This window comes from Nelumbo lutea, chromosome 2 (assembly GCF_056320005.1).
Source record: "Nelumbo lutea isolate HS-2025 chromosome 2, American lotus-T2T, whole genome shotgun sequence".
NCBI classification, from domain to species: Eukaryota; Viridiplantae; Streptophyta; class Magnoliopsida; order Proteales; family Nelumbonaceae; genus Nelumbo; species Nelumbo lutea.
In genome coordinates, this window is record NC_142685.1 from 69,696,191 (window position 1) to 69,714,596 (window position 18,406).

Here is an 18,406-nt window from a genome sequence, read left to right on the forward strand (position 1 = left end):
CATTTTTATTAATATAATAAAAAAATAAATTAATAAAAAGTAATAATATAAAACTAATATCCATTTAAAATTAATATAAAACTAATACAAAACTATCTAAAAATTATTAGTTTTATCATTAACTTTTACTAATGAACTTAAATTCCATTGAAAAATAAAAATTTAATATAATTAATTAAATTCGATAAATATTAATAAAAAGAAAAATTAATAAAAAAATTGTTAATCTTAAATATAGTTTAAGTAATTTAAAATCAACTTAAATTCTATTTAAACATAGGAAAAGCTATAAAAACCTCCTTCGTTTTTTAACAATCCTACGAAGAGATCGGCTTCAGTCAGGGGCAAGTTAGTGCTCACTCCCTCCTAACAACCTCTTGCAATTTTGCATCAGGAATATCTTCCCATGAAATAAAACACGAGTAGAGAAATATTTCCGATACAAGGCTGTAAAATTTGTTTGAATGGACAGGCTTCAGGTTCAGTCAAAGTGTGATCGATTCGAACATCGTTTGAACATTATGAGAGGATGACATGCATTCATAAACACGTATGCATTCCTCATTTGTGCGGGGGTGGTAAACTGGCGTTTAACACGAACGCCATTAGCCATCCCTCATTCCAAGTATTTTGGTGAAAAGCCTTTTGTTCTCTTCTTTATGCGTGTCTCACTATTCTCCACCCAAACCTTTCGTTTTGCTATCCTCTCCAGCCGTCGAAGGCAAAAGGCATCATCAGCGAAAGCAAGCTTCTTCTGGCGACCGGCGGTAGAGATTTAGTGTTTCTCTCCCTGTGGTGGTTCATCTGCAACTGAAACCCCAAAAGGCAAAGGCATCACTGGCGAAGGCAAGCTTATTCCGGCAACAGAGGTTTAGTGCTTTTCTCCCTACGGTGGTTCATCTGTAACTTTGTGCTTCTACGGCTTCACCTGCAACGGCTCTCAGCTGCGGTGGTTTTAAGGCATCAACAACTTCATCTGCAACGGCTACATTTTACTTTGGTATATTTTAGAACAGAAAATAATAAAATGATTTCTGGTTATGTAAAATCATTTTTGGGATATTTTTTTTCTTCTCTTATTTAAAATTATTTCTGGGTTAATTTGTTCTCTTATGTAAAATCATTTCTGGGTTAACTATTTTTTCTTCTCTTATGTAAAATCATTTCTGGGTTTGTTGAATTGCTTAATTTGATTGTGGTTTTATTATTACTTAGTGCTTATTGCTTAATTTGCCATCTATCAGCCAAATAGGAACTTTGGCTCTTGTTGACAGCCACATGCCAAGCATGTTACCAACTTCCTTTGGGAAAGTTAAAGCCAATCAAGTATTGTGAACAGCGATCTGAATTCTGCGTGCTATAATAGTATAATGACAGAGGACGAGCTCCAATGCCATCATATTCATTGTTACACCATCATTTCGATATTGATGCAAATTTTTATACCCCTGATCATGAAAGTAACTGAAAGACGTGGATGTCCAGGCAGCAACATACTGAAAATCTGTCTCTGAGATGGTCTGATCTGGTCGTGTGTGCAGATATCAATGAGCTACACGATAAAGCGAAGCAAAAGCAAGTTGATGGAAGGGGTGAGCAAGTGCAGAGAGGATATGGGTTCATATGACAAGAAAATGGAAAATTTGCACTATGATGGACTGAAATTCTAGAACTTGTCTGAATTATCTAACTTATGAGTAATGTGCGCTCATGAATCATGACTTAATGAGAGAGCAGATAATTGAATCATCGTTCTTTTTTCCCCTCATTTTTTCACTAATAAATTTCATGGTCCCTAAAATTCTGAAATGAAAGATAATCACCCTGTTTCAGGCTTTCAGCACACGTTGTTTAGACCTTAGAGTGTCTCAATATTTTCAGTAATTCAAAACAAACGTTGTTTAGAGTTAAGGCGCTACATGAAACGAAATGATTTTTACTACTATACCATAAATTCACTATCGAAGATGGATCCTCTGATGATTGGTAACAGAAGCGTGCGATGAAATTAGTTCAGATTTAAGATTTGTTTGAAACTGAAGAACATTACGATTTTCCTTACTGGTACCCAAACAGGGTCTCAATGTATAGAACTACCCATTTATATCTAATACCCTGCGATTCCACTCCTTCAGTTGGGATCTCGTTGATCCACATTAACGCATTATCCAGACGCTTGTTTTGTCCAAAACCCAGGGCTAGAACTATTGAATAATGTCCACCAGCCAACTGCTAAACCAATCATTCTCTTTCAATCAATCCATCAGAACCTTTGAAGGAGTGCAATTTATAAAAAGTTTTTGGACCTATGAGATCCAATCAATCTCTACAGGCGAAGGAATCAGACCAGCTATGCTTTACCCAAGTTCTCAATATCAAAATAACAATAATATATAATAATAAGTGGAAAAACAGATTCAGATTTGGCTCTACTTCTCAGTAATCTATACAACATCTACGAGGAAAACCAAACATAAAAACAACACCCAACTCTGCATTTGTGGTTTGAGCCCAAATGAAGCACGGAGTATCACGTTGTCGATCACATGACCACAAAACACAAAATCTCTCGTCTGACTCGTGGTTAGGCTAACGAAGCTGATGTTTGTTAGAGCTGAATCTGCCTTGATGAGGAAGCTTTGGGCCAAGCCAGTTCCGTTGGTCTGCATCGTGAAGTTCATTGACGTAGATCCTGCTTGCGCCCTCACAATGAAATCTCCCACACAAGAGTCGTTTGCATCTCCAAGTACAAATTCCAAGTTATAGGTCGTACCCTTATTGAGCACTGTTGCTGTTTGTATCCCAGCTGAAGCTCCCGAAACAAGCTCAACTGCAGCTTTGCCTTGTGGAACTTGGTAGTTTTTGGAGTCTATGTATTTCACATGCCATTGATGCCTTAAAACCACCGCAGATGAAGCCGTAGAAGCACAAAGTTGCAGATGAAGCCGTTGATGCCTTTTGCCTTTTGGGGTTTTAGTTGTAGATGAACCACCGCAGGGAGAAAAGCACTAAACCTCTGTCGCCGGTCGCAGGAAGAGGCTTGCCTTCAGCGATGATGCCTTTTGCCTTCGCCAGTTGGAGAGAATAGCAGAACAAAAGGTTTGGGTGGAGAATAGAGAGACGCGAGAAAGAAGAGAGCAAAAGATTTTTCACAAAATTACTTTGAACGAGAGATGGTTAATGGCATTCATGTTAAACGCCCGTTTATCATCCCTGCACGAATGAGGAATGCACATGCGCTTTTGGACGCATGTCATCCTCTCATAATGTTCGAAAGGTGTTCAAAACCTCCCTTATATATGTTTTAAAGTTAACAAAAACCTCTCATATTGTTTTGAGGAAAGGTGCAAATGCTTTACTTCTGTTAGCATTGTTGATGTTATGCATTAATTTTTTTTAAATACCAAGGCCTCTAACCAACTTTATTAAGAAATAGTTGCAAATCAAAAATATTTTTACTTAAAATAATACAAAAATAGTTACTAATCATAAAATTTAAAAAATTAATAAAAAAAATTTAGCATTGAGATACAAATAAATAATACAGATTTATCTAGAGTATAGGAAATTAGCTACTCATTAAAGTGCATCTTGAATTGTGATTTAATCATTGAATAAACTAGACATTCCTCCCCCCGCAAAAAAAAAGAGCTTGAATTTGACTTAGATGAACATCGTTTGATTGAAAATGTCATAAATCTCCTCCATCAATTTTTCTTAATAAAACTTGTGCATCGCACAAATCCTAATTAGTATGCTTTTTAAAGGCCAATATGCTCGGCTCCATTAATAACAATTGGATACTGGGAAGTCCACTATTGTTTCAGGAAATTGATACATTAATTTTTAAATCAATACAAAATAAAATTTTGTTATATCTTAAATGTAAATGCAAGGTACGAAGTATTGATATTCATGATAGAAAATTGTGTATTGTGCAATTCAAAGGGGCAATACACTTGGATTTTTTTTCTTTTTTCTTATTTTTTTTTTAAGATTAAAGAATTGAGCCCAGACAAAGTTATCTCCTGCGGAGTCCATGCCTCACACCAACCTCACAAGACGTTCCAGCTGCACATCTGAAACATTTCCCATACTTGTGTGTTGTAATTCGTGGAAAGATGTTCCCAATATATGGTGGAATGTATTGTGGGGTGCCTTCTTTAAAGAGAAAATCCTGATTCTCTCTAGGTCGGGAGAGAGCATTCACGCCCCACAGAATATCCCAACTGTGTATTGAAAACATCTATTGATAACTATGGAAGATATTCCCAATGCATGCCGAGATGTGCATGTGAGGCGCCAATGTGAACTTCTAGGAAGGATATTCCCTTTAAAAGTGCCCACGTCATCACTCCCAGTGTGGTTCAAAACTCAAAAGTGGCCACATCGATACTTCCAAGTTTGAATCTAAGAGTAGAGAATGCTTAAGAGATGCAGAAGACACCGGTGAGACCTCATACCGGTGTTTTAAGAATGAGGTGAAAAGGATATTTCTAGAAAAACAAATTTCCAGCAACGTGTAAAATGACATGGAAAACAAACATTTTACAATTTAGTAGTAGTAGGGAAATGGCATTTCTTTCTGATTTTCCACAAGTCATTTTCCTCAAGAGTGTTGGTCCTCTGGAATCTGAATTCAGACCTGGTGATACCCATGTATTTCTTAATAAGTTTTTATTTTCCATGTTAAACCAAATTCCAGAAGAATTAAGCATTGCCCTATTGAATATCGTTTCATAATGAAATCATTTGTTTTCCTTTGATTTTTTGCAAGTCATTTCCAGAGATTTGGTCCACTAGGCTCAGTTTGAAGGAGTACAAATACAATGCAAAACCTTATATTTTGTATTGTTTTGTATGTATTTGTACTTTTTCAAACTGAGCTTAACTGAGCCCTAGGTACAAATCTCCAACACATATATTTCTCAGCAATCAAGATTTTCTTTCTAACATAAGACACCAGGAAAATTAGGACTGTTTTGTTATTGAATATCACTTGCCATGAAAACATTCAGTACAACGGTGCCACCAAATAAAGCAATACAAGTTCTCTTCCAAACTTCAGGTGAAAATGCACACGGCCAATGGCATAAGTATCTGGAACAAGCGCAATAACTGAAGGTCCTACAATCAGCCATTAATGTCTGAAAAACTCCACAGAAAACACATCAGGCCCAAGAACTTTGTTGTCGAGGAGGTCAGTTCAACTTAATTCGGGATAAAAGTGAAGCATGCCAGTGCACAAAATCAAGGCAGATGCAGAAAGGAGCTGCCGAGCTGGGGTTTCTAAATTATGGGAATCTGGAACCTGACCTCCTAAAAGTTGGTAAATTGAGAGATACCATTGGAGTTAATATCTTCTGGAAAGCCTTGATCCATCTGGGTAGCAGAGGGAAATGCAATTGGCAGCTCAGCGGCAGAGAATGCTTTGGTGGAAAAATGAGCATTTAGTAAAGCATTGGTTAAGTAAATGCTTGGAGACAACATGTTAGCATATAATCCATCATGAAATAGCAGATTTGAAAGACTTCTGTAAGAACTATCAAACAGTATTGCATGGATTTTGGTTCGGGAATGCCCACAATTCAGGTTCAACCTGCACTAGACACAGGTCCTCTACATATAGTAAATCTACAAGTATTTACATCAACAACCGACAATGCCCACAGTATGAACTCAACTTTAACCACTGTATAAAAATCAAATTGGTGATTAGAATCCCCCAAGGACAGCAAGCATCTCAGATCAAAGGATGTCTGTCCCCAAGAGTATAAATCTCACGCAAGTTCCTGTTGAACTGCTGATTGAATGTGCACATGCATATTCACATATGCGGGTCTGGAATTCTCAACCTTAATGCCTGAGAAACAAATCCCGGTTTCTATGTATAGAAAGATTGCAATAGAAAATAATACCTGATAAATGCTAGATATAAAAGTGGTAGTCCAAAATGATCACTGCCTGTGAATCAAACATACAAAAAAACCACATGGTTCTACATTACAGCAGAAGAATAATACCTGACTCTGTACCTGAAGTATTTGTTTGTCAATATGTATATTTACATTAAGTACAGTAAGAACATAAAAGAAATACATGTTAAATCAATTACACTAAACAGTCCGAGAATGTTCACCAAAAAAATTCTGAGAAAATAAATGAAAAAAAAATATTTTGTAGTGGCAAAGCAGCCCAACCATCAATTTGTTGCATCTTTACCTGAAAACCATTTAATCTTATGAGAAAATTGTAATCGTATGAAAGGATAGAATTATAACCTTCCTTTATTCAGGAGAAATTGTATTTACAACACTGGGTAGAAGAGAAACTGAAATTTAATATTAAGGGTGATTATAAATTGTTACAAGTGTACTGCCAAACTACCCACTATGCCTTAAAATGAAGGGTAAACAACAGACCTTTTGATGCTTTATTTTCTCTGTTTCACCATTAAAATTACTTTTGTGGATGCCATTTACCTTGGCACTACCTTCTTTAAAATCTTTATTTATATGATCGAACAATGGTGGCTCTGTTTTCCCATCATGAGAGGAATTCAAAGCAACTTGTTGATTATTTACTAAAACTGAGAAACTTTTCTCTGGAGATAATGGAGCTACCCGATTATGATTTACTTTGGGAGAATCTGGTCCTGCAGGCCTGCAAATTGGAAGAGTAGACAAACAAGAGAACATATAATCAATATTTTGTGTACTTATCATATTAAATGAAATTTAGTATATGCTTGAAGAAATTCAAACAACAAATCAGCAGTAAAATTCCACAAGTTCAGCAAGGCACATGGAAGGTAATGCAGAGGAAGAAGAAAGAAACAACCCAGTTAAATGATGCCAACCATTGAAGTCTATTGAACTCTGGGTGTTCACCAGAAAATATTAAGCAAAACTAATGCAATTAAAATCAGGTAGCTATGCCATCTAATTAAAGTTGCATATGGCCTAATGATCCCCATTGATAAAGATGAAATAACATGGCACCCCTCTTTTTTTTTTGATTGGTGTAAAATCCCTCTTAATTTATAACAAGTGCACTTCCATGCCATTGGTCAGGCAGAGGACATTTGCTGCACCCAATCCACAAAAAACAAGGATGAAGAAATTGAACATAAAAAAAGTGATTAAAAAAATGCGACAGCATCATTATGCAAACTGCCAATTACAAGACAAAAACTTGGTAGTCATTCCCTTGATACCTGCACATGCCTGCCTACCAGCATTGGACATGATATGCACCCAATATTACAGTGGATGGATGCATCTAGATGTACTCTAGAGCATTAAATTTGGCAAGACACAAATGTTGAAAAATGACGCTTAGCACATGGAGAGTTTCATGATTTTAGGAAATGGAAAGTCATATCTCTGTTTTTCATGTCCTTGTCCATGTAGGTAACTAGGTACCCATATATAGCATCATAGATAGAAATATAGAATTACAGATACCAAAAATCTATATGTGATATTCTTTTTCCTAGAATTTGTATTTGGATACAATTGGAGCAACTGATGTTTTTCCACAAAATATGGATTAATAAGAGCTTATTTTCTCACTTGATTAGTTTTTGCAACAATGTCTAATTGTCAATTAGCAATGGAGTAACTCTTATAAACACTTGGTACAGAACTACTACCTGAAATTCTGGACATCAGAACTGGCAGTCATTTCCTCTATGCACTTATTCGTGTTATCCATTTTTGGTGCCTCAACAGAAACTACACTTGAGTTGACTCCATGTTGTGAAGAAATTACATCTGCCACTTGATCCTCTTCCAAATCTAGAAATTCTTGGGTTGGGGAGCCAGAACTGGAGCGATTTTGGTTGCTAAATCCACCACTCTGAACCATAGAAATTGCTTGATCTAATATACCAAGAGCTTGTTCCACCTCTGCACTTATAAAACCCTTATTTTTCTTGTTGACAAGGCATTTTTCTGGAATCAGATTTGTTGGAGAAGAATCTTTGCCTCTGCTATTATCCACTACTTGTCTGTCTTGCTCAATCTCTTCAGTGATCTCATCCATAGATGTCTCGTCTATAACTAATTTATCATTTTGTGGAGTTTCCATTGTATGATCATCATTAAGAGACATCCGGTCTAAAACTTGTTCATGAGCCTGGGAAGTACTGTTGCTATGTTCTTCAGGGATGAGACATAGAGGTTTCTCATTCTTCATGGCTTCTATTTCCGGAGCCTTCTGCAATTTATTCTCAGAATATAGACCTTGACGCACCCAAATATAGAGTGGATCCTCCAAGGCTTTGGAAAATTTCTCATCAACTTTTGCATAAGAAGCTACCTGGAACATCAACAATTTGGAAAGTATTATTACAAAAATGGCAGTCAAATGACCACATAATGATCTAACTTAACTAAATTATTAACCAGAAACCAGAGTACAATGGTTCCACCTGGAATATCCAATCCATTGGCCCCACCTGTTTGATTGGAATGTCTGAAAGCAGTCTTAATGACTCAATCAGTAAGTGGTTATAAGCTTTTCTAGCCCAAAATGGACCCTGCATCCTTTGTTTTGTTTCCTTGTTTTGTAGTGTGATAATCAATCAGATAAGATTGTTGAAGGTGCAACTCAGGTTGGCTCGAGTTAGCATTTTGCACTGTTTTGGGCTCGGGCTTCAGGCCAACCCATTCAAATTTTGACAAAAACTCAACCTAAGCCCGCCTAAATTGCACCCCTAGTTTGACACGGATCGAAGATGGTATTCTTATGGAGGTTGGCATAGGAATGTTCTCTATTCAACAGTATGAACAACATGAAACAATAATCATGGAACATGGTTCTTCTTTGTGTATTTCATAAATGAAAAGAATATGCCAAGGTCTTGTGGATTGACCATTCAAAGAAATTTTATCACATAAATGAAAATGCAACCTTCTTGTAGAGTTTGCAAGCACTTCCTATTAGCTGCCTTGATACAAAATTAATAAATGATGGCGGAGCAAAGTCCAACTTGATATCCATGGTTGCTAATGTCCTGCAAAATTAGAAAACATCCAGATGAAAGGCATGTTCAATAAGAACCAATACAACAACTAAAAAATATATGTATACTATGGTGATACATATTGATATGTATATATGGTAAATAAGTTGTCTCTTGACATTATTTGTCCATGATTATCTCAATATCATCACGGTTCTTGAATCAAACACAACAATAGTCCTTCAATTATGACTCTCTTCCAATCTGTAGGCCATGTCTGCTGTACCTAAATTGTTTTCCAGGTTTATGTTTAATTGTCTGCCTTTTTAGTTAGCACTATTTTTGTCCAGAAATTTACATAACCATGGAAAATATTATCACTTACATTATAGTAAGTTTGATATAGATGGTGGAAAGAGAGGTCAACTAACCATTCACTTGTGTTCAACTAACTAATCATCTAAGTTTCAATTTCCCAAGTTTTTACCAAGATAGCTTAATTAATGAACATAATACAGATTAGCTGAGAACCATTATTCTTTGTATCTTCAAGATTTACCTCAAAAAGAAAAAAGAATTGTACATTTTACTTAGACAGAGACCTACAATGTTGGTTTTGGTGATTCAAAGGAGCACATGTTCAAAATGATATATCAGCTTGACAAGGTGGAATGGTTTATGACATCCTGAGTTCTTCTGATAACCTTAAAGGGTGTTTTCTGTAACAACTTAAAATTATCCCTAAAACATGTCCAAAATGATACATTAGTTTGTTTTGACAATGCAGAGTGGTTTACGACACATTGGGTGATTTTGATAGCTTTAAAGGGTGTCATCTGTTATAACTTAAAATTCTCTGGAACATGGTTTATGAAACAGAAATGGGGTGACAGATATTTAACAACCTATTTCATAGATATTGCTTTGTCCATTTGTTATCTCTATAAAAGATGCCTAAGTATGCTGTATTGAAATATAGATATTTATGTCTTTGTACCTCTTTCTTTGTCTGTATTTGCCTGTGTATATGTAGACATGGACTGCTTGCAGAGTTGCTTAGAGGAGTCTAAATTCTAAGAGACAACCCAGGAATCATTTTTAAAGGTTACCCAATGTTGGTCCAAGCTATCTGGGGTCTTTGGAGAAATAAACTAGATAAGACCTAACATTTGGAAATTTTGCACAAAGTGGCTACTCTCAAACTCGAAACAACCCATGTTGCCCCAACCTAGGAATCATCCATATGGAAATGGAATTTTGAGGATCAGGAGCACCACAAATTGCCTCAGTACCTTCTCTATTCATGGGGCAATTTTCAGTTTGGAACTTGTAGCGATGTTACCAAAATAAGCCTTTATTTGGAAGGAAATTTTCAATTAAACCATAAAACTGTAGATGAGTCCTATGATTGGGGGAAAACTCAGTATAAGATGGGTATAGGGCATGTGGATATATGATGGGGAAGTGAAGATATAACCAATAATCTAGATGATGGTTCAGATACCCATAGGATTCCCGAAGTGTAGGGGTAGCAACGAGCTGAGCTTTTCACGAGCTGCTCGAGCTCGGTCGAGCTCGAGCTCAAGCCCAATTCACTGGCTCAATTATGAAACGAGCCGAGCTCGAGCCTACTAGAGCTCGGCTCGTGAGGCTTGCGAGCTGGGTCGAATATATATATATATATATTTGATATTTAATATATAATAATATATATAATAAAATATTATAATTATTAATTATTATAATTCTTAATTATTTAAATATCAATTAAAAAATATTTTGTATATACTTTTTATTTTTATAAAATATTTTTTTCTCAAAATCAAGCTCGAGCTTATGAATTTTTGACTCGAGCCGAGCTCGAGCCTCGTACTATTCGGCTCGGCTCGGCTCGGCTCAAATTCACCCCTACTCAAGTGGAAGAAGTATATGTGAATTAGTGGTCTTCCTTACTTCATTTGATTAGGAAGACTTGTAACATAACATGCTAGATAAGGTCGAAAATAGTAGTTAAAAACTTGAAAAAACATGGTTCAGGGTTGATCTAATCCATGTGAATTGTTCTAAAAACCATTAGTTGTAAAACATCTACTATCCAAAAAGCTGTTAGATTAGAAGTTTAATATGGTGTGTTAGTTACTGTTCACACCTACAAAACATAATATTTGTTATACGAGAATAAATTAAAATAGTGCCCTTATTTGGGTGCCCAAATACAAAATAAGGCGAAGACTAAAATGCTCCTAATAATACAATATACTCTCAATACTCCCCCTCAAACTAAGCATAGATATCTATCATGACCAGCTTGCCTAAATTACTGTCAAACTTTGTCCTGTGAACTGCCTTGGTGAGACAATCAACAAGTTGGTGTTCTCATCTCACAAAGGGTAGACAAGTCTCTCCACTGGCTACCTTCTATCTTATGAAATGCTGGTCTACTTCAATATGCTTTGTATAGTCATGTTGCACAATGTTATAAGCAATGTTTATAGTTGCTTGGTTTTACAGTAGAGTTTCGTTAGAGTATTTGTCTAAATTTCCATCTCTATCAATAAGAACTTTAACCAAATCAACTCAGACACTCCATGAGCCATTGCCTTGTATTTTGCCTCTGCACTAGAACGATAAACAACAGATTGTTTCTTTCTTCTCCATTAAACCACATTACCTCCTACTAAAGTACAGTATCCAGAGGTAGATCTCCTTGTCATCAATAGATCTTACCTAGTCTGCATTTGTATAAGCCTCAACCTTCAAATGTCCATGGTCAGAGTACAACATCCATTTGTTAGGGCATCCGTTCAAATATGCAAGAATTCTATTGACAACCTGAATGTGATATATATTGGCTTACCACACCAATTGAATATGAAATGCTAGGTCTAGTCAAACAGAGGTACAAGAGCTGACCGACCAATCTTTGATAAACCCCTTTGTTTGGGAGAACATTTCCATCAATAGCACACGACTTCTGATTAGGATCAATTGGGGTCTTAGCAAGCTTGCACGTTGCACCCCAATTTTCCAACCTCGTGGAGTAAGTCCGAATTATATTTTCTTTGAGAAATGAAAATCCATTTCTTTGATCTTACAAGTTCAATCCCATGAAAATATTTGAGATCACCAAGATCCTTAATTTCAAATTTAGAAGCAAGGAAGGATTTCAATTGAGTGATTCCAGAAATATCATCCCTAGTAACAACAATTTCATCAAGATACACAATCAACATAGTCACACGTCCATTTACTCTTCTTATGAATAGAGTATGATCAACTTGTGATTGCAAAAAACCAATCTTCAAAATAACCCTTTTAAATCTGTCAAACCATGTTCTAAGAGATTATTTGAGTACATACAAAGCCTTCTTTAGACAACAAACTTTCCCTTCACTATTACGGAGGTTCACCCTTGGAGGCAATTCCATATAAACTTCTTCTTGTAGGTTTCCATTAAGAAAGGCATTCTTCATATCCATCTGATATAGAGGCCCAGAGTAGTGGGCGACTAGAGACATAATTACTTGGATAGAATTCATTTTAGCCATTGGAGCAAATGTCTCTTAATAGTCTATGCCATAGGTTTGAATATAGTCATTGGCTATCAAACAAGCCTTATATCTCTCAATTGAAAAGGAGTTGGGGATATAGTGAAGCAAGGGCAGCTTTTGTAAATCCCCGAGTATAGTAACTTTTGTACATGACTTTGTTATTTCTTTAATACAATACCATACCTTACTATCCTTTAAAAACATGCTTGGGCAGATTTTGTACATATCTATGGGGCCATTTTGCTTGAGAGTTGAGATGCATAATTCTCTATCTTTCTGTTATTTTGCTTTCTTCGCATTGTTCTCCCTTTTTATGATATAATTTTTCTTTACTATAAAAAAACTGGGAAAACTGTAATTGTAATCAACTAGGAACACCCCCAATTAGTGATAAAAGAATACTTGTTTCAGAAGACAAAAGTAATTCTATGCATCATTTATATAAGTTATAAATAGGGTAATCTTTGCCTTTTCACTAAGAATTCATGCAATTTATCAAAAAAGGGATGTGCCTAAAATAGCACCCAAAATAAAACTAGAATAACGTAAAACTGAATGGAACTCAACATTAACTTGATTAACATGCAAATTTTGAACATTTAAGCACCCAAATAAAACTAATGTAAAACCGAATGGAACTCCATGTTAACTTGATGGACAATGCACATTTTGAACTGTGGTGCACCAGAGATTTACAACTAACATTTTCACATCTCCTCCTAAATTACCAGCAAGAGGAAATTTTAATTTATCATAAGTTCTCGTTTTTATTCTGTCAAGGGACTATGCATTTTTTGAAACTTGACCATGAAAGACATAATATTACCAACATGTCAATATGGTATGGACCTTTTGTGCAGGTAAGTCCTAATATGCATATACCCATTGTCTTCAATTATTACCACTTTCTTGATCTATAGAAGACCTATGATTTTTTTATATTGACAAAGAGTAAGATATATTAAAATAAAACGAGATAAGCTATGTCTGTGTTTGGTTTCATAGAAAATAAGAGAAACAGAAAGTTCTTGAGAACTTTCCCTCAACTTTATTTTTCTCTCTAATTTTTTATCAACCTAAGGGTGTACAATAATTATGCAACCATAAATGAAGGGCTCAATGCCAAAATACCTCAAAGAAGCATGCATCACTTGTGCAACTATGTTACATGGATACTTCAAAATGAGTGCCTCAAACATGCTAGACATGTGTGAACACCAATATTGACACAACTCTGTCACATCCACAATAGGTGGCTGTTAACAACCATGTCTTTTATATTATTATTGTAGTCCTTCTGACACGTAATTCTAGCACAGACAGCCTTATAATTTCACTATTCTATTAGATATTCCTCAATAAAATGTGTTTGCAAGACATGGGTCTCACTTTTTCTCCCCAATCTTTCTCTTCTTCATTCTTTCTCACACCATCTCTTCTCTTCATTCTCCCTTGGAAAGCCCTAGTAGGTTTACTACTTCGTACCAATGAAAGTTATTGGGCATAAACTATTGAACATTTCCAATCATATTACCTTTTAGCTTCATTGAGTTATAGATCTGATATTACCATGCCTTACAGGTGAGTAAGATGCCATAACAGTTACCACTCCTGAGAAGGGAAGAGGATCTAACCGCCTCATAGAAGAAGACTTATGGTGATGATACATGAATTTTATGAAAGTACACCATATTTTAATAATTTTTAAGAAAAATAGGAAAAAAATTAGTCTGAAGTTTATGGATGTAGTTCATTGTAGATAGTGTTAAAGAGATGTTTCTGCACATAGGTTGATCATATCATATTTGTGAAGATGCTAGAAGTGACTCAGGTTGATCAGAGCTGTCTTGGAGTTTCTAGAGTCATTTTTACTCCTCATATTTTTTTGAGAGAAAAAGGTGAAGTATATATGATTAAGTTTCAAAAAAATTACAAGGGAACCCAATTGGAACCCCATCAAATCCATACAATGATAAACTTAACAAAAGACATTTAAGGATAAGGCTTCTGTAACTTGAATGAATAAATTAAATCTATCCTCTACACAATAAAACTTCCTTTGCAATCTTTTGAAATTAAAATAAAATGATACCAGATGCAATACCATCCATTAGATGTGGTTTTATGATTTCACAAACAGGTAAATTAACTCACCGAAAATAGCTTGTTTCTGAGGTAAGCTTTTTCAATGCAAAGCCCCCCACCAAATCTATCCTTACTATATCCTCTGGTTTGGGTATTCCTTCATTGGTGAAGCCATGAGTGCTTCTATTTATACTTTCCAAATCAGAGATCTGAAAGAAAATTTTCAAAACAGAATGCTCCTGCCTAAGTTTTTATTTGGAAATACTGAACTCCGGTAAAGAATAAACAGAATCTATAGTGAATAAAAAATATCCAATAAAATTCTTTTGTCACTACCGAGTTTAGAAGCACAATGATGAGATCATCTTCAAAGAACTCCAACTCGAAGAAGTGCACAATTGCCTCTCTATCTGATAGTGGCCAAGAAACCTTCACCCTTTCTTCCAAACAGTTAACAAAAGTTCAACATCCCAAACTAATGAAATGTCAAACACTAAAGAGGAATATATCACCAAGTAAATAATAAACAACTGTAGGACGAACCTCACTAAAGATATTTGCTCACCAATTCGGACCTTTTGCAAACATTTAGTTGTTATAATTTTGAAAGTTGGAATGGTGTACTGAGGCCACCTAAAGCAAATACAAAAAGAAGATCAAACACCAACATATCTGAGAGTGCCTTTTAATACTTGAGCAGAAACAGGAATATTAATTAATTAGTGAAAGTAGTGAAATAGCTATTGGTCAATGGAAGGAAAAAGAGAACACAGTGAAAAGAAAGCATTGAGAGGGATGGAAAGAATCCTCACCATCTATCATATAGATCTGACTCCCATCCAACACATAAACCTGCAAGACACTAATACCAATCTTAAAAATTTTCTCAGGTAACCAAATAAGAAAGCAAATAGACCTATGTAATTAATTAACTAAATGCAGAATATAACTCAAGCTCTTCTTAATCAATATCAACTTACAGACATCAACAGGTGCATCCATGTAGCCTTCAACAAGAAGTGTATGGAATGGAGTGCCTTGAGGACCTTCTCGATACATAACACGGAACTGTTCACTATCCTCCTTCATCTGTCAACCCAAACCACTGTTTATTATTTTATTATTTAATTATTATTTTTTTGTTTATTTTGGGGGGAGGGGGTGTTAACATTTCATCATAAACATATGTAAGGACTTAATATATCAATAGTCAATCAACATGGTCAATGGTACATGGGTTTAACCATTGGACCTATCACTTTTTTATGGGTCCACCAATCAACTATAAAAGAATACAAATGGATATGATAGTAAACTGAAATATAAAGAACATTTCAGACTCAATAGCATATATACCTTCCAATCAGCATGTGGTGGTTCACTGGCACTCTTGACCATGTCAAGAAAATTTGACACTTCAATGGTTCTCCTTTCCACAACATTTTCAGTGTTTCCTGAAAACACAGTTACAGACAATTACCATGCGCTTACACATTTGGATTTGGACTATATTATGAATTGCAAGTAGTATCTCATATTTAAACTAGAACCCCTCAATGTATATCCTTTGTCAAAATAAGGAAAAACAAAGTTCAACAGGACGACAATAACCAACCCTGGTTCTCAGAATATGATGAGCATAGGAGTTTATTCCTAATGACATTCTTAACATATTCCCGATTTGCAAGATTGGATGATGACAGAGCATTATCCAGTTGTTCTCGGTACGCTGAGATCTTTCTTTTTGTCTTCATTTTTTCATCTCTAGACATGCCAAAAGGAGTTCCTTGTCTTCTTAAAAAGTCAGACAGCAAATATGCACCTTCTTAGAGCCAGTGTGAATATCTCCTGAATTTGAGGTGAAAACCATTATGTTAACAAAAAAGATTTTCATGAATGTAAACGATAAACAGAAAACAATGAAATAGACATAGAAAAACCAGAGACTTCAAGACACACATTTGCACATACAACAGGAACAGAACAGAGGTTGAAACTAAAAATATTCATTTTTAACAAATGCTAACTACAAACCCGATGAACAATTTAACTGATACACCATCATAGATATGTGAGGCTAGAAAATTTAGTACTAGAACTATAAGACCAGAAAACAGGCTTCCAAACATCATAAAGATATATTCAAAGTTGTCTCCAAAAGTCAAAGGAAGAATGCCACCCATTTCATCAAATGGGAGGAGTGACTCTGACAGAAACAACCTCATGACATATCCCATGCATGTTTATATATGTAGTGATAGTGAGCCATAATTGAAGTATAAACCCACATAATGCCCATCATAGATTAGCTACAAAAGCTGCACGCTCCAGAAGTGTCTTTTGTGCAGTCAAAATTCAAAATACATCAACACTCCAAAACAAGCTTTCTAAGCAAAGCTTTCTCTCCACTGATCCCTGAACATTTCACAGAAACTAGTGTAAACACCCCATAAAAAATCCATTAAGAACTAATTCCTTGGTAGTTGGCATTCTCAAAATATATAACAAGAAAATTCTTTAAACTTAAAGTGTCACAAATTGCCATCCCCTGTACAATTGACCATAACTTACCTCTTAGTATATATATACCCATAATGTCTCAAAATTCATCAACACCCAGCGGAAGATTTCACATAAAGCACCGAAATTCAAAATCAGAAAGCCCCATCTTGAGTGCTTTTAAAATATAAAACTACAATATAAAGAAAGGAGGGTAAAATCTCAAAATTCTTTTCTATAAGATGCAGCTATCACAGAAAATACTAAAGCACATCGAACAGATGATGATTTCTCCTCCTAGGGAAGTCCTTAGGAGACCCTTTTGATAATCTGATCATGTATCAGGAAGCACCAAACAAGACTCGTTTCTGAGTCCAGAAACATACCACGGTTGAGTTCCCTCGAGATTACCCATTTAATCTTTTAGCATTTTAAACAAAAGACAATATAGAAAGTTAAAATCCACCGCCACCTAGATGCAAAAATCTCCAACACGCAACTCAAAAAAAGCTCTCTCAAAATCTCCCGTTTCAACTCTCCACATATGAAAGCAATATCGTAGCGATCCAGTTCTTCACAACCCAGATACAGATCTCACAGAATTCATCAAAAGAAGAGATTATAATTCACCTGGTACAGAGGCACGCCGAGACGGAGACGGAACATGCAATAGTCTCGGCTGTAACGAATTTCAGGCACGATTACAATGAAAGTTGGGACCCAGCATAAAAAATTCCCAAAACCCAGCTGCAAAACAGTTGTATACGGATCGGAAAAAAGAATATGTATAACTGGAAACTACGAGAGAAGAGATCCTTTATAACTTTATTGCAATTGGAATAATTGCAGACTCAAGTCTAATCCGGTGGCTCACCTAGAAAACTACTTTACAACTTACAGTCTAGCTCGAGGGAGCTTAAAACTTTTGACTCTTGGGTCAAAGCAGCTCTGTGAGGCTGTGACTCACGGTCGCAGAACAAATGAACTCGCCCGGTAAATAATTGGCTGTCTATACGTTCGACAGCCTCTGCTGTTCATAGGACTTTCTCTGGTCTCTAGCTACCTGATACGACACGTTAAAGGCACGAATGTACAGAGTACTGACTAACGTTTCACGTGGTGACAACTCTGTAGACAGCACAGCCGAAGCTGTTGAACGTTGATCTGCCCAGAGTTTTCTCCTCCCAGTGTTTTCCGAAGTCCGAGCACGTTTGGGAGGATTGAGAGGCTTTCACTGAGCGGCCTTTAAGAAACTACCAAAACTAACTTTATAGAAAAGTCGATTTCTAGGCTAAATGAAAGC

General features: G+C 35.8%; 1 protein-coding gene and 1 long non-coding RNA gene across 10 annotated transcripts; one reads left to right on the forward strand and one right to left on the reverse strand.

Moving 5' to 3' along the window:
* The first annotated feature begins 568 nt into the window (after positions 1 to 568).
* On the forward strand, positions 569 to 1,749 carry LOC148871412 (uncharacterized). Its single transcript, XR_016106797.1, has 2 exons — positions 569 to 1,000; positions 1,245 to 1,749. It is a non-coding gene; the product is annotated as an uncharacterized LOC148871412 (long non-coding RNA).
* A 4,205-nt stretch (positions 1,750 to 5,954) lies between these two features.
* LOC148871413 (uncharacterized) lies at positions 5,955 to 18,182 on the reverse strand. Of its 9 annotated transcripts, none has more exons than XM_088974058.1 (12): positions 17,734 to 17,956; positions 16,220 to 16,452; positions 15,961 to 16,058; positions 15,585 to 15,693; positions 15,417 to 15,456; positions 15,148 to 15,237; positions 14,941 to 15,040; positions 14,674 to 14,813; positions 8,917 to 9,019; positions 7,655 to 8,322; positions 6,624 to 6,663; positions 5,955 to 6,222 (listed from the first exon to the last, which is right to left on the reverse strand). In XM_088974058.1, exons 2-12 carry the CDS (start codon positions 16,374 to 16,376, stop codon positions 6,136 to 6,138), a joined length of 1,632 nt encoding a protein of 543 aa, XP_088830184.1. In that variant the 5' UTR covers positions 16,377 to 16,452; positions 17,734 to 17,956; the 3' UTR covers positions 5,955 to 6,135. The 9 variants fall into 9 exon arrangements, with proteins under 9 accessions (XP_088830184.1, XP_088830180.1, XP_088830179.1 ...); XM_088974054.1 differs by lacking the exon at positions 5,955 to 6,222 and adding an exon at positions 18,002 to 18,182 and having other exon boundaries at positions 6,262 to 6,663; positions 17,734 to 17,850; XM_088974053.1 differs by lacking the exon at positions 5,955 to 6,222 and adding an exon at positions 17,978 to 17,996 and having other exon boundaries at positions 6,262 to 6,663; positions 17,734 to 17,850.
* Between the last annotated feature and the right edge of the window lie 224 nt (positions 18,183 to 18,406).